The following is a 24,185-nucleotide window of genomic DNA, read 5'->3' on the forward strand; positions in this document are numbered from 1 at the left end:
ATTTGTGTGAAGATGTGAGAAAGTGCAAAGTTCAGACTTCCTTTGCAACAACAGCATTGGTAAAGTTGTCATAATAGGCTCCATTTTGCATTGTAACATCCCCACACCAAACTCTTATTTGTGTCTGCATGCAGACAGATAAATTAATGATTTATTCATAATGTAAATATGCAAATAATACAAGCTGATCTAGAACAAAATAAGAAGGTCAGATAGATCTCTTTTGAAAGAAATATTAGTAAACTGTAACTCTCTTCTTGATTGTGGAACATAACATCACTGAAGGCCTGTCTCTATGTATGGGGAAAATTACTAACTTATAAAGAAATGCTGGTGAGGAAGGAACAAACTTGCATGCACGACTGTTTCTGTCAAATTTCTCAGCTCAATTGCTGCATGCTTATAATTAAGGGGGGCTCATCCCACATGTAAATTAGGTGCAAATGCAGAACAACAGAGCCCCTCTCTCAGCTCCAAATGGGGGAAGGAAGAAAGGAAAGATTAATCTAGGTCCTTTGCCCTCACACTTTCCTGCTTCCTCCCTGTTTCCTTGAAATTCACCCAAACGTGGGAAGCACTGAAAAAATTGATGTGAAGAAAAGCAGAAATGCACATTGAGTTGTTGGATGGTTCAGGTGATAGCTGTCACAGCAAAGTTCTTGAGTGCTGCATGTGTATTCCATAAGAATATGCATATTGGTTAACCTTCTGAGACTGGTGGGTTAGGAGAATGGGCACTGAAAGAGACTTGTTTTCACACCTTTGCCCTCTCCATTGGAGATCAAAATAATTCCATTCACTGATTTGAGCCTGAAGACATGGGATTTTCATGAAACGTCAAGGTGGCTCTTGAGAATGAGCATGAAGCTCTCCTGTCTGCCTGTCCAGTAGCTCACAGCTTGCATGATGAACCAGGTGAACAGCAGTCTGGCAAGAAAGTGTATCTAAACCCCACGCTGAGTTTGTTGGGAGGCAGAAGTTCCCTGCCGCACGTTCTGATTTCTTCTTTGTGTTGAATTTCAGGATGCCCACCGGGGGATTTTTATCCAGCAGCTGAGGCACACACAGAACCCACAACCTCGGATCAAACTGAAGTTGTTTGGATACTCTGGCACTGGGAAAACCACTCTGGTGGAGTCCCTCAAATGCGGCCTGATACGAAGCTTTTTCCGAAGACGTAGGCCTAGGCTCTCCTCCACAAACTCAAGCAGATTCCCCCCATCACCTTTGTCTTCCAAACCTTCAGGTATGGTTTTGAGCTATAATGCCTGTATGAGAAAACAGTTTCCTCCTATTCTTTAAACTCCTAAGATGAAGCTGTTGGCTGCACTGCAGAAGACAGGACAGCCTAATCATGTAAGAAACAAAACCAAAAGGGAGAAGGGACTGACTTCTCTGTGCACAGGTTTGTACCTAAAGTAAGAGGAAGAGGACCAGCAAGTGTGAAGGATGCATGACTAGTTAAAGGTTTGGTTTTTTTTCTTACATGCTGCATAAGTGAACTTGTACAGCAGAGGACAGGACTTGCAAACACTGCTATTTATTTGTCACAAAAAGTCCTAGGCTGCAAGCATCACTAATAGCTTCCTTTCTGCTGGAGGAACTTGAATAAACACTGCAAAATTGGAACATCTCTATGTGATTTTTAAGTAGTAACAGGTTTCAGAACTGTCTCTGATGCCTTGGAGTGCTTTTCCCTAAGATACAGGTTTGAATTAGACCAGTTAGTGGTGTCTAAAATCGTCTTCAAACAAGCTGGAAATGAAAGTTTTCCAAACTGAAGTAAATGTTTACCAATATTAGGGAATAGATTGCTCATGTAGCACCAGCTGGCCTGTGCAAAGTGGGAAGAGCTAGAAGGTGTAGAGGAACTGGTTAGGTTTACACTTAAGTCTGTGCCCAGTTTTTGAAGAGCCCACAGGGGGATGGTGGATAGGCCATGCCCATATCCCTTTTCTAACACAGGGAACTTACACTAGCAAGTTAAGCATGTTGAGGAGCTCAAGTTTAAACTGATGTTTAGAAGTGGTCTTACTGTGTAAGTTTTAGATGAGGCCAGGGTTGCCTTTAAAAAAGAAAAAAAACCCTTGGATAATACTTGCAGGTTTGGATTTTGTTCATGATTTTTAAGTAATATTAGAACAGTGCTAGTAGTAGTTTTCTTCACCTGAGGAAGCTATAGGGCAATCACAAAGTGGCTTAAAAAGGCAAGACCCATACCACAGAGACTGCTACTGCATTTGATGATTACTTAACACAAGGGCCTCACACCTGGAACAACAGAAAAAAGAACTTGATTAAATTAATCAATCTAAAGTTCTTGATTTATTTATCTTAATTTACTGTGTCATACAAAGGGTGATAAATTACTCAAGGAATTTATCAGTTCCTGGAGGCAGTACAGGAAGGTTCTCATTGAAGTTAGATTTTTTTGTGTTGGTTGGTAACAGAACCAAAGAAGAGGTTTTATGTTGCTCACACCATCATAAAATCAGAAAGACTGCCAGTCACACTGGCAAATCAATGTAAAAATAAAAGTGAATTTGAAGCCCTTCAAAAGAGCTTACCTATATAAATGCAAGAAAGACATGCTGTTGTATACACACAAAGCTACTATGGGGTTGTTTTAGCATTTGGAAGTTTGGGTTTTGCTTCTTTCGGTATACATTCTTTTGGGACATAAATCAATATATGGCACGTAAATTATATTCTAGGCTGAGTGACATGATCAGAGAAATATTTAAATCAGCACAACTTGATCTATACTTGGTGATATAAGATTTGTTTTTTTATGTGTTTGTTTAAATTCTGTAAAAATAAGTGTGTGAATTCACTAAGTATTTATTTACAACAGCCAAAAGATCTAAAGTATTATCCTAGGAGATCAAACATGATAGTGTAGTTTGACAGCTAACTGGTAACCTCTTTCAATTGTAAAACCCAGATATTAGAAATTGCCAACTAGTGGAGGAAAGAAATCTTTATCCACTAGATGGTGCACGTCAGTTAAAAAGCCCTTTTGTTCCTCATTTGCACTCTGGGAAGCTGAATAAACAAGGAATTTAAAATTTGCTTATTAGTAAAATCATTTTGGTTAAAGGCCTGCTTTTCTCCTTCACCATCCCAGTGACACTTGTTACACAGTGATATATTTTTTATCATTACTTACAGGAAGCAATAATATGAATATGTGACATTTCCATGCCAATAAAAAGTCATGCAATGAAACTGTAGACTTTAGCTAAAATAAAATAAAGTTTAAAAATTTAAAGGCACCATATTTTGCAACATAGAACTTAGGACATAGTTTGCAAAATAGAGCATAGGACATAAGTGCTTTATAGGATCATTCTAATATTCTCCTTTTAATAGTTCAGAATAAGAATGTAGTTGTGTACACCCGCAGCTTCATAGACATCTCCTTTCTTTGAAGATCACTTTGGGCTTTTTAATCTGCTTTTATGGCTTGCATACTTGTTTTGAAGTGATCGTGTTGTGATTCTCACATGGTTTGTAATCTCATTTTCCTTTCCCTGACCCAGTTTCAGTAAGTATTACGAATCTTTATCCTGGCTGTGAAAATGTCAGTGTGAGAAGCCGCAGTATGATGTTTGAGCCAGGCCTGACCAAAGGGGTATTAGAAACTTTCGTATCACCTGCCCACCACTCTCACTTCTCTTCTGATGACCAGTCCACCAAGGCCATTGACATCCAGAATGCCTGCTTACATGGTAAGAAGAGCCCTGGGCTGGGATGCCTCAATGCTGTAAAGCAGTTAATGCCATTTAACTTGTTTTTTAACAGAAAAATGGAGGGAAAGTCTGACTTGGCATAGTAGTGACTGGTGGGATTTAATTTGTTTGAGAAAGTAAATCTGCCTGAAGTGCTGTAGCTGTTGTAATATACAGTTCAATCACTCATGTCAGATCTTTACAGTATTACGTAGAAATACTGAAATTCATTTCTGAGGTGAGTAAGTGGGAGAGGAGGAAAGAGGAATTTGGTCTGACAGGAGCAGGTCAGCAATGTGGCTACTAGTATGAAGGCTTCTTCACCTATACTAGAGGTCATCTGGGGATTTTATCAGATTTAGCCTGGTCCCATTTAGTCCTCACTATTTAAGTATATTCCCAGCTATGCAAAGGACATACTGTTCTCACTTTGTGTCAGGACTGGAGCATTTTCGCTAAGTCCTGGAGCTCATCAGTCATTGTGAGTGGAGCTTCTGATTTAATTTTTTTTTTTGCAAGGAAACTAACTGCTCTGCACTTGAAGCCAGTTAGCAGTAAGAGGGGTCAATCACAGAAGGTGTCATAAGTACACATGGCTTTTGCCTCTGAGACCACACAAATTGTCTCCACCAGCCATATTAATTGTGATTTATATTGGTGGTCAGATCTCTTCTTCATAAGGAAATTGCATGCCTTAGCAGCTGCAATTTTGAAGCTGAATTGGTATTAATTAAGAGTTTACTTTGGAAACAGAAACCTGATTATCAGTGCATAATAATGAATGCAGTGACAAAGCTTTTATCCTAGATGCTGAAGATTTGCCAAGTAGCTAAAACTTGTTCTTTCTGTAGGGTAATTTCTTCCTTCAGTATAATTTGAAGTCCAGTCAAATTCTGGGAAGGAATCAGAGTTGTGCCATGGACCATCAGAAGGACTTTTTTTCTTTCTGTGTTCTGTACTATACAGAACAAAGTGTACACACAGGTGAACTCTGAGTAGCTTTACTCATAACAAGAGGCTGGAGTGTTCTGACTTCTCTCCTTCTAGAAGTCTGAGGTGCATCTTAATCACCATGTATTTAATTAGAAGCAGAACAGGTGAGGCAGATATCACCCTAATCAGATGGTGCATCTGGGAAGTGCAACATACTAACACTTTTCTTACTCAAAGCTAGAGATGGCAAAAAGAAGCAGGGAGCTCTTGGAACCCTTAACATGGTGATTCTTCATCCCTAATTTACCAGCACAATGTGAATAGTTCAGTTCTGTAAAGCAAAGTGGCTTCTTTTTAGAATGTGATTCAGTGGTTTTTGAAATCAGTGGTGGCTTGTTAAGAAGAATAATTAATAAAAATATTAAGCTTTTTTGAGATGAACAGGGAAAAGAATGGGAGCCATTATTCTTGGTTTTCAATACAATTACAAGATCTGCTGCTGTTGTTCAAGGCAAAACTCAATTTAATTGCATAAGACTTTATGCATTTAACACAGGTGCTTACATATGAAATCAGGCTAAATATCCTAGAGAAGGAGCGTGAGAGAGAAACAGACTTTGAGGGCCCAGCTGCTAAGCCTCTAAAACTGATTGAAACTTGTTGCCTTTGTCCATGATTGCATTTTCAGCCTTGCTTTCTCACATGCATACAGTTTATGTTTGTGACAGTTTAAATTAGATTAAATGTTTTGCTTGTATTTCTGTGGCCAGAAGATATTTCATGCTTACTGATGATCTCTTCATATGTTTGTCTGTTTTTCAGGAGTTGGGGATTTCAGCATTTGGGAATTCTCTGGGAATCCTGTGTACTTCTGCTGTTACGATTATTTTGCTGCTAATGATCACACTGCAATTCACATAGTGCTTTTTAGCCTTGAGGAGCCTTATGAAATCCAGTTAAACCAAGTGACCTTTTGGCTCAATTTCCTGAAATCATTGGTCCCAGTTGAGGAGCCAATAGGTATGTTCTTGTAAATGAAGTATTAGAGATATAAAGCTTCTTGTATTTCTCTGCAACTCTGTACATCATCCGTGTTTGGTGTCTTCATCCCCATGTATGCAAACAAACTTGACATTAGGTTTCTTGACCAAAGGGAATTTTCACATTTCACACACCACTTAGCTCAATTTAAAATGTCGTGAAGTACAGTGCAATATCTTGTGGCACTGGGATTTACATCTGTACATGGCAGATGAAGTTTTATGTCAGATAAGCCATCAATAGTGTTTCAGAGGGCTGGAACCATTCAGAACCAAGCTTAGACACTTTTCTTGAATTCCTCTTATATCTAGCCCCAATAAACAATATTTTCAGCATAAATTAGTCTTGTCAGTGACAACAGGACAGAACAGTATTATGGAACAGTGTTATCCCTCAGTATGTGCAACTTTCACGTGTTTAACTAAAGTTCTGTTTGGACTTCAAATATGGTAACTTTTTGGTGCTGATGCACAGAAATCAGTATTTCTTGTAAATTTCATATATGCTCCAATTTTGCGAAGGTTTTAAGTAATTTTATTTGTATTTATATTCAGGCTTACTGAAAGTTACTTGGTGGGCAAACTTAAATTAACTTAAATAACATTTTTCTCAAAAGGTCTGGTAGTCCAGGTGTATATACAGTAACTTATTTAAACATGTTTGTGTTTGTAGTTGATTACTGGTCTGCAGACTGTTACAGTCTCTTGGACTAAGCAAGCTCTGTCATGTGTCTTGGTTCTGTGATCTGAAAGATTATTCCAGCCAGTGGATCTAACTCAGCACTAAAGGACATTTTTAGCAACGCTAGGGATTCACCAGACAAATGTGTTAAGTACTTAACATTGTGCAAGAGTTATTTTCTCTCCCTTTCTGTATGCATTATCTCAGCCAGACAACGAGCCAAGGCCAACCCTTGGTTTTCAGTTCAGGCATCTGCATTTTTTTATTTTCTGTTTTAGATAAAATCACTGTGCTAATAATATCATCATTTGGATCTAACCAACAATAAATGACCTGTGAAAGTTAAAGCTCAGAAATTTGCAAAAAAGGTGACAAAGCTGCAAATACAGCTAATTTGCAACTGCTGAAAGCTTTTCACTGCTCCTCAGTCTCAGCTGATTTTTTCTTCTTGCTTATCTGATTATCAGCATTATTTAGGTACTTCACTTAAATCTGTGTTTATACGACCAGCTCAGTCTGGGTACCCATCCATCTCTGTACTGTTACAAATCTCTCAAGTAATATCTAGTAACTGATGTGTGCAGTAAAGTTAAAACTCTTGGAATTACTTTCCAGTTATTTTGTCTAAGTCCTTAGCCGCCAATTAAAAAGAAAAACAAAAAGAAGATAATTGCAAAATACTTGCCTGGAAGTGTTATGCAGAGATTTGGGGAAATGGGGCTTTTTATGGTTTAATGAAGATTATGTAGCTCTTAGTTGATGCGAACTGAGCAGTGATGTAAGCATGTGACCTTTTTTAAGGCTAAAAGAGCATGATAGGGTGTACTGTCTCTTTTAAAAATAGTTTAATGATGTCTTCTATTTTCTGGAATATGAATATGAGAAAAGAGTGAAAACTCTGTGTTCTGTACTGTCACCTCATTCATGCCATTTGTATCTTTCTTTCTCATTCTTTTTCATGGCTTCTGCCAGGCTTTCCTACTTAACTCTCACCTAAGTGAGAGGTCATTGTTTGTGTAAGTACTGCAAAATAGCATTCATATCAACATATGAATGTTGTAAACATTTTGTGTTCTTACAATCTTCTATTCTGCACCAGAAATATTAAGGACTATGCAAACATTATGCAAAAATCCTTTTATGAAGCTGCTATTTCTATTTTTTCCCCCTCATAGTTTGTAGTTAGTAGCTATATCATTAGTGCTTCTGATTACTGTTTTTGTTAAATCAATAAAATAACAAAATAAAAATGTATCTGATGTTATTCAAATTGTCTAGCTATTAAAATTGGGCCTTTACAGTCCTATAAGCAGATAATATATAGCACACAGTCCTATAAGCAGGTAATTGCCAGAACATCAACAGTTACACTGTTAATGGGTGTGCTTAGAGTTGGTAAATAACTACAAAAGTAGTTGGTATGAAGGATGTAAAATGTATTTCTGCTTTTCTGGGTCAGTATCAGCCATCTCCATAGGCATGCCTTGTAGTGAGGGAGTGCTCTTGTTTCTCTTCTAGCATTTGGTGGAAAGCTGAAAAGTCCCCTGCGTGTTGTTCTGGTTGCCACGCATGCTGACATAGTGAATCTGCCTCGGCCAGTCGGGGGAGAGTTCTGGTATGACAAAGACATCTCTTTGTTGAAAGAAATCAGGAACAGGTAAGTGGAAAGTATACTTATACACAGTGTTTAAACATGCTAATTGGAAAGAAAAATACTAAAATACATTGGAATAAGTAAAAGGTTTTTACATGGCTTATGTGATATTATGATACTTTGAATATGTTTAGGACACATATGTTGTTCTAAAATTGAAACATTTACCAATATTACAGTGAGTAAGCTGCCCTGAGTGAGCTAAAATGAGCCAAGTGGTGTCAAAATTAATTGTGGTGTTTGCAGTGTCACCCTGTAAACACTGGGCTACATCCAAAGACCCATTCCAAATTTCTATCTAACATCTTGGTTCTCAGGTTTTGCACCTATCTCAGAAAAGTAGGCCATTTGCAGCTAAAACCTTGGATGCAAAAGAGGAAAATTTACCTGACAACTACCCTTAACTGTTTACTGATTTAGAACACCTATGAAAAAAACTTAAATGAGGCCTTACTCCCCACACTTTGCAAAAAGCTGGACATTGTGGAATCACACAAGTGACAAGGTCATCCAAGAGGTACACAGAAGTTAGTGAAACTTCTGGAATTCTTCAGCAAATGTCTGGAGCAAATGCTAATGGTAGATGGAAATGGGGAATTTTCCATAAACATACTATTGTTTAAAGCAACAGCACCTCCTGTTCAGAGTGAGCATGTAAGCAGGAAACACTGGGTATGAGAAATCATCCGTACCTGCGAGTATGGACGCTTGTCTGGGCTGTACAAGAAACAGATGTAGGAATTCCAGCACAATAGTTGGGGGGGCAGTATTTTAATAAATTGAAATAAACCAACAGAAAAAAACCTGTGTGTCATCTTTGTTGCTGGAGTCCTTATAAATGCAAATCTCCCCAGAGCTAGGCAGACAGGCTTGTGTGGCTGAAACTCAAAAGGAGGTGGAAAGAGAGCAGTCAACTCTGACTACTGAGCTATTTAAAGTGAGAAGAAAGCAAGCAACAGACATTAAGACCTTAAAAGAAATAAATTCCTGTAGTGTTTTCTCTAGTGAAATGTTTTGGCTTGTAATTACAGGTCATGTGATGCAGTCACAATTTGCTTACACGTTTTCACTCTTCATCCTGAGAGAAAAAAGTTTTCTCTCAATACCTCTGCCTATTTTCAAGAAAATTACACAGCAACTGTAGTGTCTGTGCTTATAAAATATCTCAATATAATCATTACTTAAACTTTATCATTCCAACTCTACTGTAATTTAAGACTGAAGTACAATTGTATTAAGAAATAAACTATTTCGGGCTAAGTTAATAATAATTATTTTTTTTAGATTTGGAAATGATTTGCAAATTTCAGAAAAGTTGTTTGTCCTGGATGCTGGAGCATCTGGGTCTAAAGATATGAAGCTTCTCCGAAATCACTTGCAAGAAATAAGAAGCCAGATAATTTCTGTAAGTAGTGTCTAATAGTCTGGGTTGGATGAGCCAAAATGTGAACGTCTTGTGTAATGATCTACTGTAAATTTCAAACTTAGAATAATGAAGCATTCAGAAACCACTGTTGTTCCAATGTTCTAACAGCACGCTTGACAGGTCTTGTCATAAACAAAGCCTTGACATCAAAGATTTAGTCAGCATTTTGAAAATAGCAGTTGCTCCAAGCAGATGACCAAAATACTCTCTGTTGAAAGGAAACAATTTGAGATATCAGTTCAAAGTCATAATTTTGTTTTTTGATTGGCAGTGACTGGATTCCAGCACTGGTCCCCCCTTTTTGTTGGTTTTTTTTTACTCAGCAAAGTATTATAAAAAAACAGAAATATATTATAAATATATTTCAGGAAAACAGGTTTTTTCACTTAAAAAGTCACCAGAGTAGAACAGTTTTCTCAATTCTTAGAAAGATAATTCCAAATATGGATATGTAAACTAAATATGTATTAACTTTTGACTGCATTTTTAATTGAAAAATATTGCTTGCAGTTGTATCTGTATGTGTAAGTATATGCATATGAGACTAAAGGTAAAGTGTAGCCATGGTTTGATGTTATCACCATGAATCCATGGAGACTTTCATAATAAGGGTGACCAAGTCAAATTTTTTGTAGCCTGTGCTAAATGGATTAATGTCATGTTACACACCAACAAGATTTTCTGTAGCTACTTTTGAAACGTATTTTTTGTAATTGATTAAAAGTAGATGTAATACAGAGTTAATTCTGTGAGTTGAGGAAATTATTTAGATTCATGCAAAATTCAGCCTATTTTACATTTCTGATATTGTCTCTTGATTTTATAAGCTTTTCTTCTCTAAGAAAGCTTTGTTATAGCTATAGTCACTAGCTTGAAATCTGAAGGGGTTTACTGCATAAGAAGTGGAGGCTGTGGCTTGAGGATAGCAAGAAGGCATCAGTGAAGACTAAAGCAATCAATACATCAAAGAACCATTTTTGCTTTTTATTCAGCACCCTGCTGTCTCACCTTTTGAAGTAAATTGGTCCTGTAAAGATATTGATGAGTACAGAATCTAAACAAATTCTCATCATTTCAGAAATAAGCATTAACTTACAGATACATGATGTCAACTCATGGTGGTACTTGGAAAATTTGCTTATTTCAGTGAAAAACTAGTTTCTGCAATTCACTTTTTTAAGAAAAGGTAGATAGACCTCATGGCAAGTGAATGCCAGGTGAAAGAGTAAGGGTCCAGCACAAAGGGAGCTCTTTAAGTCTGAATATTCATTAAAAATGCATTAAACCTCCATATAAAAAAAAAAATTAGTACCCCTATTCTCAAGTGGATATTTTCTGTGCTTTTCTAAGACTTGCCCACCTATGACTCACCTATGTGAAAAAATAATCTCCACGCTGCCTTCCTGGAGAAAAATAAATGGGCCCAACCAGCTGATGTCCTTGCAGCAGTTTGTGTATGATGTACAGGAACATCTCAATCCCTTAGCCAGCGAAAACGACCTACGGCATATTGCACAGCAGTTGCATAGCATAGGAGAAGTAAGTATTTTTATCTAAATTCCATTTGTTTATTTACTGTTGTGGTAGAATGTTTCTTTATGAGTTTAAGCAAATGTCTAAAGTTGTTTGTTTTTTTCACTTCCTCTTAAGACATCATAAGTAGAGAACGCATTCTGTTACCATTATGTCTTGTAGCTTCTATTTTGTTACCATAATCTCTTTGAGACAGGAAGAATTACGGTTTATTGCTATAGTTGTAATATAAAATACTCAGAAAGGATCACTATGTTATCACCTTCAATGCAGTGTTCACTGCTATTTGTGTCCACTAGAAACTGAGTAGTAGGATAACTCCTTTGCATAAACAGCTTGCAGGGCATGACTAGGCTTTCCAGCTGTTAGGTTCTAATCATCTCATTAGTAGTGGAAAATAACAAGATCTGTTTTTTGTTCTGAGTACTTGCCATATATTTAAATGCACTGTTGTTTTTTTTCCTGTGAGCAGTTTTAATCAAATTGTCGGGTCAGTCTGTTAGGAAGGTGAGAACGTGGGCTATCATCTTGTACTTCACAAGATGTAAACAGTGACTTTCATATTTATAAACAGATTAACATTATGCAGAGCGAAACTGTCCAAGATGTTGTGCTTCTGGATCCTCGCTGGCTCTGTTCTAATGTCCTTGGAAAAATCTTGTCAGTGGAGAACCCAAAAGCCCTCCATCACTACAGAGGTCGGTACACCATGGAGGACATCCAGCGTCTGGTGGCAGATAGTGACGTGGAAGAGCTGATACAGATTCTGGATGCCATGGATATTTGTGCAAGGGACCTTAGCAGTGGAGCAATGGTGGATATTCCTGCTCTCATAAAGACTGACAATCTTCACAGGTCTTGGACAGATGAGGAGGATGAAGTGCTGATTTATGGTGGTGTTAGAATCGTTCCTGTGGAACATCTTACCCCATTCCCTTGTGGAATTTTTCATAAAGTTCAGGTGAATCTCTGCAGGTGGATTCATCAGCAGAGCACAGAGGGAGATGCTGATATACGTCTGTGGGTAAATGGATCAAAGATTATGAATCGTGGAGCTGAGCTTTTAGTGCTGCTGGTCAACCATGGGCAGGGTATAGAGGTTCAAGTTAGAGGACTGGAAACAGAGAAGATCAAGTGCTGTTTACTTCTGGATTCTGTGTGCAGCACCATTGATAACTTAATAGCAACAACCTTACCAGGTCTTCTGACTGGGAAATATTACCTTAGTCCTCAGCAGCTGAGGGAACATCATGAACCAGTAATGGTCTACCAGCCCAGAGACTTTTTCCGTGCACAGAGTCAAAAGGAGACATCACTAACTAACACTATGGGGGGATATAAAGAGAGCTTTAGCAGTATACTGTGTTTTGGGTGTCTTGATGTTTACTCCCAGGGAAGCCTAGGAATGGATATTCATGTTTCTGATCTGAATCTACTTACCAGGAGAAAACTAAGTCGACTTTTGGATCCACCTGATCCAATGGGCAAAGATTGGTGCCTTCTTGCCATGAACCTGGGCCTCCCTGATCTTGTTGCAAAGTACAATACAAATAATGGAACACAAAATTACTTTCTTTCAAGCCCAGTTCATGCCCTTCTGCAGGAATGGAGTAATGCACCTGACAGCACTGTAGGGATACTAATGTCTAAGCTGAGGGAATTAGGTCGCAGAGATGCAGCAGATTTCTTACTGAAGGCATCTTCTGTGTTCAAAATTAATTTAGATGCTAATGGTCAAGAGGCTTATGCCTCCAGTTGCAACAGTGGCACATCTTACAACTCAATTAGTTCTGTAGTGTCACGGTAAGAGGAGGTGTTTTGCATGGATATCCTTTCAAAGTGCATAAAGGATAAAAAATACAGTATAAAAGTTACAGTGCATACTAATTAATGAGCTTTTGCATCAGAGGATTCTTCTCTGGCACCACCTTTTTTGTGCGTAAAATTTCTACTCCTAACTGTGAGTTGTTTCTCTTTATTAAAAAGACTGGTGTACTTCTGGTTGTTTAGAACTATTTCTGATTGAGAATGTGCTGCTTAATACTGCCATTTCAACTGGAAAGTCTTAACTTTTAGATTACGTACTGCAACTGTTTTATATAATTCTCCCCATAGAAGGTAGGGGGAGAGGAATAGCACATAGTACCTTATGTGTCTGTTTCTTACATACTTTTTTTTTCCTTTTCACTGTGTCCTCTGCTTAACTTCTTTTTATATTTGTAAGGAGAGAAATCCACCATTTGTGGTCAATCTGACCAAACTTAAGTGCATCGTTTTTAGCTGAAAAAGTGAGTGCCTTTTGCAGGAGGGAGGGTGCAGTTGATTTGAATGACCCTGCTGGAGTTACGAGAACATGCTACCTCTGTTTCACTTAAATTGTCTGCATGCTTATCATTGCGAGTGGTGCTTGCCTATTAATTTTTCCTGCACTTCTAAGTCATTGGTGATGACTCACACAGAGCATTCTTGTGCCAGTACTATAGGTATAGATGTGATACCTAATCAACTTCAATTACAGTCAAATCATAATGTGAAAATCTCTTAAACTTGCCAATTATCATGCTTTGTTATTTCCATGCACCTCAGGTAAAAGTTCATATCATTATAATAGAGTTCAAAAAATACAAGTGTTGGATACTGCAGAATAATATTGTCTAGCTGTCAGTTGTACTTTGTGTATAACAAAGGTTTTTTACTATTAGATCCTGCATTACTTACTTCCTGTACTTGAAAACTTTGATGGGGATAAAAAAAAAAAAGGAAGCAAGGTTTCTTGCAGTGATAACTTTTAAATTGATATGAGGGAATATGACCCATTCTCTGTTCTAAAAAGCATGTAATTTTCATGGTGCGATATGTGTTTGTTTATATATATTGTATGTATATATATTAAGACTATTTTTTCCTTAATCTTACATTGTAGTAAATTTTAAAGGATTTTTCTACAAATAAACTGTTGCTTGTTGCATCCTTGTTGATCATATTCTGTTGCTGAAGAGTATCAAAACTTCTTTTCTTTTCAGTCAGAATTGAGGAGAGGCAATGCCTGCCGTCTGAAATTCTTGGAACCTCCTGTTTGACTTCAGGGGAATTTCTTAGTATGCTGCAGGAATATTTATGGGGGTTTTTTAATTGCAGAGGTGGTCCCTGTACAGCAGAAGAATCTGCATTCGTTTTAACAAATGGCAAGCCAAAGCAGTTTGCTACATAGCTTTTCCTTTGTGGTTTTTCATAATGGAAACCAAAACAGCAAATGTGAGTCTGTCATCAGGAATTCTCCAGATAATGCTGTGATGCAGAGAGAGAGGGCACTGCATTAGAATTTGGGCTGCAGTAATTCCTTTACATTAAATATCCCCTCATCACACAAGGGACTCTGCTGGTGCTGGTTATTTAAATCTCAGCATTATTCCCTGATAGCTGCAGAGTCTTGGTGTGGCACACTCTGCAGGCAGCTTTGCACAATACCTCTGCCCTATGTATGCTGCAAAGGATTTAAGCGAGATCTTCTCAAAATGCTAATGCTTGTTTCCCCCTGCCTTCTTTGCCTATTTTACTCTTGCTTAATTAAATCTTTCCTGAGGTCCCAGCTATTGCTGGACTCCACAGTTAACCATTCCTTTTAAGTATAGTCCTCAATAAGAAGTATGGTTTATGAGCAGTCTTACCCTGAGCTGTCTGTGTTTTGATGTTCTGCTTCTGACAAACTGCATTCAGCAGCTCCCACTGCTGCTCTAAGTAGCCCACTGCAGAGCCCAGCCCTACACAGCCTCTATTTACCTCTGTCAATTAATGGCCACTACCATAGTTCAGCTTCCAGCTGCGGACATGTTCGCTACTTCTGTCAGATTCTGGTAAGTGGAGGGGTGTTTTTCATGTCATAAAACTTCCCAGGTTTCTACCAGAAAAGGTTTGCTTACCTGCCCACCCACTCAGATGCTTTATGCACACTTGAGATGTGTGGTCAACCTACCAACACTGATTAAACTACTCCTTTTACTATATTTTTGTTTTTCCCCTCCCAACAGCATGTTTCTCATAGTTCCCTGCTTCCATTTACTGTAAAATGTAGACCTGGGAGAATAAATTACTTCGTGGACTCTATGATGAACCTTTGACTAGCAGTCACAGCCTATTGCATCATTTACAGTTTTCATGGTAATAGACTCAGGAAAGTGAATCAGAGTCACAGGATAGCTTTGGATTCCTTTCTTATAAATCCTGTGCTACTGATCAAAAAACTAAAAAATTTGTTTCCTAGATGACAATTTGGGGATAAAAAAAGGCTAGCCAGATGTTACAAATGAACATCCCTTCTGTTGCTTTGCTTTTGTTAACTGTTTCATTTTATGAATGCAGCTAGGAGCAGAGCTTCATTCTGCAGTTTTTAGAACTGAGTTAAAAGATGCAGTTTTTAGAAGTGAGTTAAAAGATCCTGCCCTGACTCACTCCAGAAATGGAGAAAATGCAGATGCAGGCCTTTGCAAAGTCAAAAGAGTTTAGTGATAAGTGTACAGAATGCATAGTACATGCAAGGAACATGATGAGCTTAGCTCCTGACAGTGAAATAACTGAAACTGGACAGTAACCATCTTTGTAGCTTCAGAGAAGAGCTGCTGAAACATATTTTTGAGTATAAATCAATGAATGACAATTTTCATTTTGTCTTCAAAATCCATAATATATACAAACTCTGAAGTTTGCTGCTCAAGGCCAAGAGGCATTACAGATTATCTTGCAGTTTAGAAAAGTATTCTACTGGCACTCAGATTCAAATCTTGAAGAAATTTCCTGAAGAAGATAGGGAAGAAACAAACACTTTGGTGCAGGCCATTTTTCCAGTGATTTCTCCCCAGCATGTAGCAACATGCATCAAATAAAAGAAGTGCTTCATATAGCTGTTTTTACTGGGTGTTATTGGTTGTACTATTTTCAGAAGTTTTGTTACTGACCTAACTGCTGAGTTTAGAAAGCCAAAAGAGATTAGTGGTTACATGGAAATGATTTTAAGGTAGGCCAAGGGCATCCACAGACAGCATCAGGTAGAGGTGGATATATATTATTTTTCTCACCTTAAAAGGATGAGGAGACAAGGGTAAGATGAAGAGAGTCACAGGTTTTAGGACCTTTGGGATTCAAGTGATTGAAAAAGTTATGAAACTACAAGAGTTTTGAAACTCCCAAATGTCACATGCTTGACAGAGCCAGGAGGTTTAGAAAGGAGCCAGTTTCCAAAATGGTCAGGTCTTTATAGAGAGCAACAGTGAAGTTTTTAGAGCTGGCTGTGCTGGAGCCAGTTTCAGGTCCTAAAACTTTCTTGGCTGTGTTCCTCCCTCAAAGGAGAAGTTACCTCCCTAATTCATTGCAACCTTTTTATTGCAGAGATGCGGTGTTACTGCATCACGTAAAACAGTGCCTCAATTTGAATTGCATCACTATTTCAGCTTTGACAATGAAATGGAGGAGTAATGCCCAAACTGCAACTCCAAGAAAAGTAAATGAAGCCTGCTGTTGGCTAAGTCAGAGGAGATGGAGCATTGCAGTATCTTTGAAGGTAGCCTAAAAGCACTGTGCTCAATATTGAAATTTATTTCTATTTGATTTTTTATGTGTAAAACTCAGTCCACTGTGTCAAAAAAAAAAAAAAAAAGAAAAAGAAATTAACTCACATTTCTTTTGAGGCATTGTCTGACTCAGAAGACAAGGCAGTGGGTGGAAAAAGAGAAAGAAAACTGGTTTTAAACAATGCCTAAGGTTTCCAAAAGGGTTACAGCCAAGCCACTCAGACTTTTTAGGTAGAAGTACTTGGGTGTCCAAAAGTCAGATGGGCAGTATATGGAAGGGAACGGATGGTATTCCTCTGTATGGCTATACCATTCATCATAGCAAGCTTCACAGGAGCAGTGGGACCAGCAGCTACACTGCCTCAAAGCCAGCTGAGGACCTCAGTGGACCTGGTTCAGTTTTGCATTAACCAAACTGACCTAGCGTTTCTGCATCAGCCAGACTACTTTGGGTGGGTTCCAAATCCAACACATGCATATTTACAGATCCTTTTTCAGAAACCAATTATGTTGCTGAGTCAGTTTGATGCAGCTTAAAATTCACTGGCCTGCCCTAAGACAAGGCAGACCTGGACCACCTTGCCCAAACTCTGGCTCCTGCTGTCACCAAGCCTAGGACACCTACACTACCAATATGCACTCGCATACGCAAGGCAGAAAGGAAGACTAAGAAGAATTTAGGCAGCGTGACAAGGGGGTCTCAAACAGGAATGCTTGGACATGCTGCGTCTTACATGGACTTCTTGGCAGAGATGCTGACAGCCTGAGCCCCCACATGCTCCTCCTGCAGAAATGTAGTGCCTGCTGCAATGGTCTAGGCATGTCTGGTGGCTCTGTGTCCGGGCTCATGAATATGCTCTCTGTTGTATCTGCACAGGATCCAGAATGCAGCTTGGTGAGGTATGTTCCCTATGGATTCAGGCATGGTCACAGCTGACTGTAACACACCTGGACACTATATGTGGACTGGAAGCATATGTGTTATCTGGAAGGTAACTGGAAATATGTGTTTATTTCTGGACTGTATGTGTTAGAAGTATAGTCAGGATGCTTCTGCTGCACCTCAGCAATTGAAGGCTGGAAGGCTGGGGGAGAGGGTTGGAATCTGCATGAGTAAGGACTGAGTGAGACACCAGCATGTGGTGCACAGGGAGGGGAGGATGAAGTTGTGCTTTTCAAAACTGCTGTCAGAGAAACATGGGAGAGAGGGGAAGGCTCTTGCATTAGAGGGGCCTGACTGCTGATGTTAAAAGACAGCCTGTGTATGACTCTTTGAGTCATCCCGTGCTTCACTTTTTGAGCTGCTCATTGCATTGCAAAATCAACTTTTTTACCCTGGCCACAAAGAATTATAGTTTGACTAGTCCATTTCCCATGAAAGATGAATCAGCTTCACTTTCAGACCCCCTACACAGGACTGCTTACAAGTCAAAACAGATGTAGCAATCAGCTAAGCAAAAGAAGCACAGAGAGAAGGTTAGCAGCGAATCCCGTTATCACTAAATTTACCTACAAAGCTCTATAACTTTCTATGATATTTACATCTTTCTATTACTGCAAATGTGAGAAAAAAGTATTCTGCAGAGCGCTGAGTGCAATCAATTAGTGCTAAGCCAAAATTTGTATTATTGGAAAAACAACAAGTACAAGTCTGGAATTTTGTGCCAAAGGCAATGTGTCAGTGCATATGAAGATCAGTGTAGGTCCGGATGAGTTGTAGGACAGAAACATCTCTTACTCTCCTAAGCCTACAGTATGGATTATTTCATCATTCCTAAGGTATGTATCTGCAGAAGAAGCAGGAAAGATATTTCTTTAGAAGTGTTTCCCAATAACACCTGATAGCTAGGATTAGCCTCAGATTTGGTTGTACTTAAGAAATTAACCACCATCCTCTACAATTAGAACACGTAAAATAAATATTTTCTACAGACCCCTGGGGATTGTGTTGCCAGCTAGAGAATGTTGTAACAATTACCCTGGAAAACATGCATGGAGGTGAGTCACCATAACCAAATTAGAATCAGATAGGATGGGCTAAATTTCCTCAGTTGCTTACAGTCAGAAGGAAATATCACTTGCAGCTGCTAGATCTGGTATTCAGGTACCAGTATAGGTTTCAGAAGCATCATCTGCAGTATCAATCTGCTTATAGAAGCTCAGACAGGGGCTGCATGAATGTTTCAACTGATGGATTAACACAGTTTCCATGCAGGCTTCAAGAACCGAATCAAGGCACAAAGCTTGCAAGTGCTAATGGAAAGAGGCCTTTTTATCCCAGGTAATAACACCTGCCTTAGAAATGTTTTGCAAATCACTTTTTGCTGCCTTTCCAGGAAAATACAGAAGGAACCTAATCAGGTGCCAATTTGGTTCTACATCTAATAGATTAATACAAAGCTACCATGTACCTCCCATTTGCTATACATTGTCCAAGACATACTGTTGGTTTGTACTTAGCAAAACAGGAAGAATATTCTTCAGCAGAAGGTAAAGGAGACTTACAGGAAGAACACCCTCCCCAGCTGTGACTTAGCACCATGCAATTTCCCTATTTCTCACTCTCATGGCTAGGAAAGCTCTATAGAACTCCCACAGTCGCCAAAGAAAAGCATGCCAGAGAGAAATTCTGCCTTGTTTTATACATTCATCTTCTGTAAGGATGTTCAGTTATTTAATCGTTCAGTCTTCCATGCTAGCATAGTATTTTCACAATTCCCTTATCAGACTCACCTTTCTGCTTTAAATTGCTTTCTCATGAGTGCTACATCACTCATGAGAAACACTGTCTGTGGCACCAGGTGAATCAGGCATTGCACAGGAGAGCACAGGTAAAAGTGAGTGCATTGGGTGCCTGTTAGATAAACATGATAGTCCCAAGGGCCTCTTTCTACCACCAGCTCAGCCATGTGCCCAACTGCAGCAAAATTCAGCTGCACAGTGTGGATGTGATCTCTGAATTTCCCATGGATATACCTGTAAATACCAAAACATCTGGTGAGGAGAAGAGACATCCAACTGTTTTATGTTTTTCTTTATGGTGCGCTAGACTTAAAGTATCTTTCACATTCCACCAGTGAGATCAGGGGCAGACTTCATAATCACAAAGGAGTCTCACTAAACTCAAGTTTGATGTTTGTGTGTAGTTGTACTACTACATTAAGCACTAAGGGGAACATTCCTGCCTCTTTCACAGTTCATTGGGCTACACCTTTTTCTTTTTAGAAGTGAAGCCAATATATATAAAAATTGCTGGAAAACACTTGTTTTCAGCAAATATTTATCATCATCTCTGATGCACATTGTTTTTAATGTGTTTCAATGAAATCTCCAAAAGAAAAGTTTTCTCCAATGGAAAAACAGAAATAGTCCACAATCTCCTAAAAGAGACTTTTCTGCTAACTGTTACCTTGACTGGTAATAAAACAATTCTAACACTATGCAAATTGTTTCTGTTGTTAGAAAAATTAGTTTCAAAATCTGGTATTAAAAAACTCCTGTAATCCACTATCAGTCTGAAGCCACAACCTCTTGATACACATCTACCACAGTGTAGTCATGACTTCAGTGTGCCTTTGCAGAGCAGACAGAAGTCGTGGTGGTTTAACACCAGCAGGAAATTAAACCCAAATAAACCACTCCCCTTACCTCCAAAGCTTCCAATAAGGGAGGGACAAAGGCAGAGGCTATGGACTGAGATTACAATTTCCTGAATGTAAAAAACAATGGAGTGCAAACACACAGTAACAACAAAATGAATACCAAAAGTATACCAAGAGAAGAAGGTGTTTTACCGACAGAAATGTACTCACCCTCAGGAAGACGAACAAGAGGGCAGGTGCTCCCCAGAGGTTACACCCACATGACTTCCCAGACCAAGGCACTATGGCAACCTTCCCATGCCCTGCACCACTCCAGAACAAGGGCCAGGAGAAGGGGGGGGCTCCCACAGACAGTGCTTCCCAACACCTTCCCACTGGAGAGGGGCAGGCAAAGCGAGACCCTTCTGCTGGGGCAGCTGCCGGGGTTTTCCTGCCAGAGCCACGCTCCCAGGCCTGCTGTGGGAGGGGAGGAAGCACAGCCTGGGCAGGCCCGCTGCAGCACTCAGCCCACCTCTCCCTGCCCCCGGCACAGAGAGAAGGAACACCACCTTCCCTAAGAGGAATTTAGAGCCTTGCATCCACACACACAGCACGTATGAAGACTGTTATGCCACTGCAACCTTATTATTAACATCCACCCGGCCCAGAGCCACATTTTGCATGAGCTAAAGCCAATTTCCATTTGTAGCTTGGAGAAACTGATCTGCTGACCTAGTCTCAGCCAACTCAAGGGCTTACATTTCCATGCCAGTGCTGAGGTTGACCTCAAAAAGTTAAGTGTGCAAACAGTGCTAATGACAATTTTGGGAAGCAGATTAGTTGCAAATGCAGTAATTTGAGTTGTAACAAGAAGCTGCTTGTATTCTCTTTCTGCAGTTTCCACTTTTAAAACTTATCTCCCACGTTAATTTATTTGTCTTTTTCAAATCTAGGAAACATAATGAAGTATTGGAATCTTGTAGTGTAAGTGATTTTGGCTATATTGTGAAACAAGACAACTAAGAAGCTGGGCTGGAATTGCTCATTGTAAATATTGTCCAAGGGCACAATCTTTCATGCCAAGAGAGTCTGATTTCTGCCTCCTCTGCTTGGTAGAAGTGTTTCCTCTGTGTGCCCAGCAGAAGACTCTCTACTGTGGACCAGGGGGTGCTTCCCAGCACTTAAAAATCCCAGCTGGAGACATACTGTGTCATGTTTGTAATTCTGACAAGGCCTTTATTAGCATTGCCAACAACAGGGATCTTTTGAGTGCTCTGTTGCCATCAGGTGGGGTGTGGTGGAAGGTTATTAAACTGCCTCTGCCACTTAGTTTTCATCTGACACATGCTTAATTGCGAGGATGTCCTTCCTCTTATTAGTGTTTGAATCAGTCCCACTGTTGATGAGAAGTGTTGTCCAAATCATGTTATATAGTAAAACATATTTAAAGCCACAGCCATAGTGTTCCACAGTATTAGGGTAGAGGGAAGTTCAGATGACATGTTGTATCCTCACATTTCCCAGCATCAGCCAGGAATATCACTGTCTTATTCCTGATGGGCAGAGATGCAGTAGGTGACATGACAAAGGGACTGGCTTGGATGCCCGTGTGGGGAGAGGAAGGCTGCAGTGTAACCCTTAAGAAGGACTTTATTCAATATTCTCTGTCATCTCCTGCTATTTCTATTAATTATATGGAAGGAAACTGGTGTTGAAGGTAGAATGGGAATGTGAAAAATAAGGAAATCTGTGAATTATGTGACTTCTCAACCTTGTTGATGCTTGGGAATATTATGTACTAGTAGCTGTTGATCAAAGGTGCTGTGTTCAGATGCTAAGGACTGAAGTCAGAGTTTAGGGTCAAAAAAAGGTTGATGTTCTTGCATGAGGAACAAATTTCACAAGCTGTGTAGCTTTGCTATATCATAAATAGCTATAGTCCTTCCTTCCAGCTTTTAATCCATCAGGGCATTGAATTACAGTGACAGTTTCAAATCTTGGAAGCCAGATGTGCTTCTCTTAACCTCCGCTCCCTGAAGCCTACCTGTGATTGCCAGCTCCAACAAGCCAAGTAAATAAAACGCTCAGGGGAGTGGGAATGGAATAATTAAGTGTTGAAATAATCAGACTAGAAAATGGCACTCACCTTTGGAAAACATCTACACTGCTTTCTGCAGGGAGCAGAGACAGTTTTAAATGGCAGCTGGAGGCAAAGACAAGTTCTCTTCATTACTCCTCATGATGCAGAAAGAATCTTGGGAAACGAAAAGCCCTTGTTCATCCGCAGTCCGGGTAAACAAAGCACTTGGAAAATAAGCCACTCTTTCTAAAGCCAGCCCATGTTCTGGTATGGTTTCCTGGAGAGCCCTGTACGTCCAGTTCTGACAGAGTCCCTTTAGACTGATTGCAAGAGGGAGTCTAATTCTGCCAGCTTAGTAGGTGCTGTGTTCAGCTTACCTAAGCTGTCCTGCAAAAGTGTAGTTAGTGGGAAATAGTAAACAAAACTAAGCATGCTGCAGCTAACATAACTACATATTTGGGGCAGAGAGGAGCAGGTGCTCTTCTGGATGATAGCCACAGTTCAAAGCCTTAGTCCATGTGTTTTGATCAGGAGACTGCTGGCAACTGATCAACAAATGTGACCAAGGCTGACGTCTCCTGTTTGGTGTTGGTGTGAGAGTGCATGTGTGTTTACAGCTGGAGTCAGGACAGATGGCAGCAGTTAGGTACTCTGTTGCAGCAGCTTCTGTGCTTCTCATGTTTTGTTTTTTTCTACTTTTTAGTTTTACTTTAGCCCAGAATGTTTTGGCAAAAATGGAGAGGGAGTAATAGCGAGTTTATATAGGATGTGTATATGTAAGGCTAGGTATATTAGATTCTGGTTGGTGTGAATCTCTGCCTAGCCTGCAACAGAAGAGATTTTAACCAGGTTCTGCCATTAGTCAGCACTCTAGTCCCAACACTGTAAATTTTGATCATCTGCTTTTCCTGGGTTTCTTAAATTAATCTAACGCTGTGTTGCACTAGAAGGGGAAGACCTGTCCTATCCACCCTTGCTTTGCAGTCTTTTGGGTGCTGACTAATACCTGGCATGCTCAGCCAGTTCAGCTCACTCATCCAGCAGGAAGAAGCTGTCACTTGGCTTTGAGGGCTTTGTTTGCAGCCCAATGAGCTTGCTGCTACAGCTTAGAAGAGAAATGAGAATTGACAGAAGAGGGAAGGGCCAGAATGTAATTTTTTCAGCACTAATCCTGGTTCAAATCAGACAGAACTTCTTGGTAAACAACACCCATAAATACTTTCAAACTATATAAAGGTTTAACTTCAGTATTTGTTTTAGCTAAAAGTACTTCCATAAGCTCTGGTTAAACTGTCTAGATGCCAGTGGCTCTTGGCAGAATATAAAACAGTCCTCTACCCACTTCCAGGGAAACAGCAGCTATCCCAAATCCAGGAACACTAGCAGATGTGAGCTGGGAAAGCCTGTACCCTGGAAAATGTCCAAACAGGAAGGCAAGCCCTGAGTATCAGCTGCACCTGCTCTGGAGAGGACAGCACCACAAGTGCAGCACTGTGGGACTGACCTCTCCTGACTCACGGTGCTCTCTTCAGTACCAGGTTACTCCTGTTAGAAAATGGAGAGTGACATCCACAGCCCTTTCCTTCTCTCCTCAAGCTCCTGGGTACAGCTAATTCTGGTCCATTTGGTGATGAAGGCAGGGTTAGTACTGAAGAAAGGAAAAGGAAGTTTTCTGGGCTCTCAGATTTCTGTGCCCTTCTGTGCCTGCACCACAGGATTCCTGAGCTGACGTTGCAGAGTCCTTCCTCAACCCAGCTCTCTTGTAGGGCGCTGACAGTCCTGCCCTGCCTGCAAGGGCTGGGCTGCAGCTCAGCTGAGGGAATGTTTCTGAAAGTAGTTCAAGTCTCAGTGCTGCAGAAGCTCTTGGGCTTTTAAATGACCATTACTTTTGCTAAGTTTCTGAGAGCTATATAGGCTGTGCACGTCCTGCAGCGCTGTCATGGGTGCAGGACCTGAGCAGA

At 39.8% G+C, this 24,185-nt stretch overlaps 1 protein-coding gene and 1 long non-coding RNA gene across 4 annotated transcripts in view; one reads left to right on the forward strand and one right to left on the reverse strand.

Annotated features, from left to right (window-relative positions):
* The window catches only part of DAPK1 (death associated protein kinase 1), an 84,203-nt gene extending 70,236 nt beyond the window's left edge, over positions 1 to 13,967 (forward strand). For all 3 annotated transcript variants that reach the window (XM_074533699.1, XM_026795182.2, XM_074533700.1), the window contains exons 20-26: positions 1,024 to 1,246; positions 3,543 to 3,731; positions 5,487 to 5,684; positions 7,905 to 8,043; positions 9,325 to 9,445; positions 10,817 to 11,005; positions 11,574 to 13,967. In XM_074533699.1, coding sequence (XP_074389800.1) covers positions 1,024 to 1,246; positions 3,543 to 3,731; positions 5,487 to 5,684; positions 7,905 to 8,043; positions 9,325 to 9,445; positions 10,817 to 11,005; positions 11,574 to 12,806 — 2,292 coding nt within the window. In that variant the 3' untranslated portion in view covers positions 12,807 to 13,967. The remainder of the gene's footprint in view (positions 1 to 1,023; positions 1,247 to 3,542; positions 3,732 to 5,486; positions 5,685 to 7,904; positions 8,044 to 9,324; positions 9,446 to 10,816; positions 11,006 to 11,573) is intronic.
* Positions 12,297 to 24,185, reverse strand: LOC141727284 (uncharacterized). The gene is made up of 2 exons (XR_012578312.1): positions 20,376 to 24,185; positions 12,297 to 19,539 (listed from the first exon to the last, which is right to left on the reverse strand). It is a non-coding gene; the product is annotated as an uncharacterized LOC141727284 (long non-coding RNA).

The sequence above is a fragment of the Zonotrichia albicollis genome, chromosome Z (genome assembly GCF_047830755.1).
Source record: "Zonotrichia albicollis isolate bZonAlb1 chromosome Z, bZonAlb1.hap1, whole genome shotgun sequence".
NCBI lineage: Eukaryota > Metazoa > Chordata > Aves > Passeriformes > Passerellidae > Zonotrichia > Zonotrichia albicollis.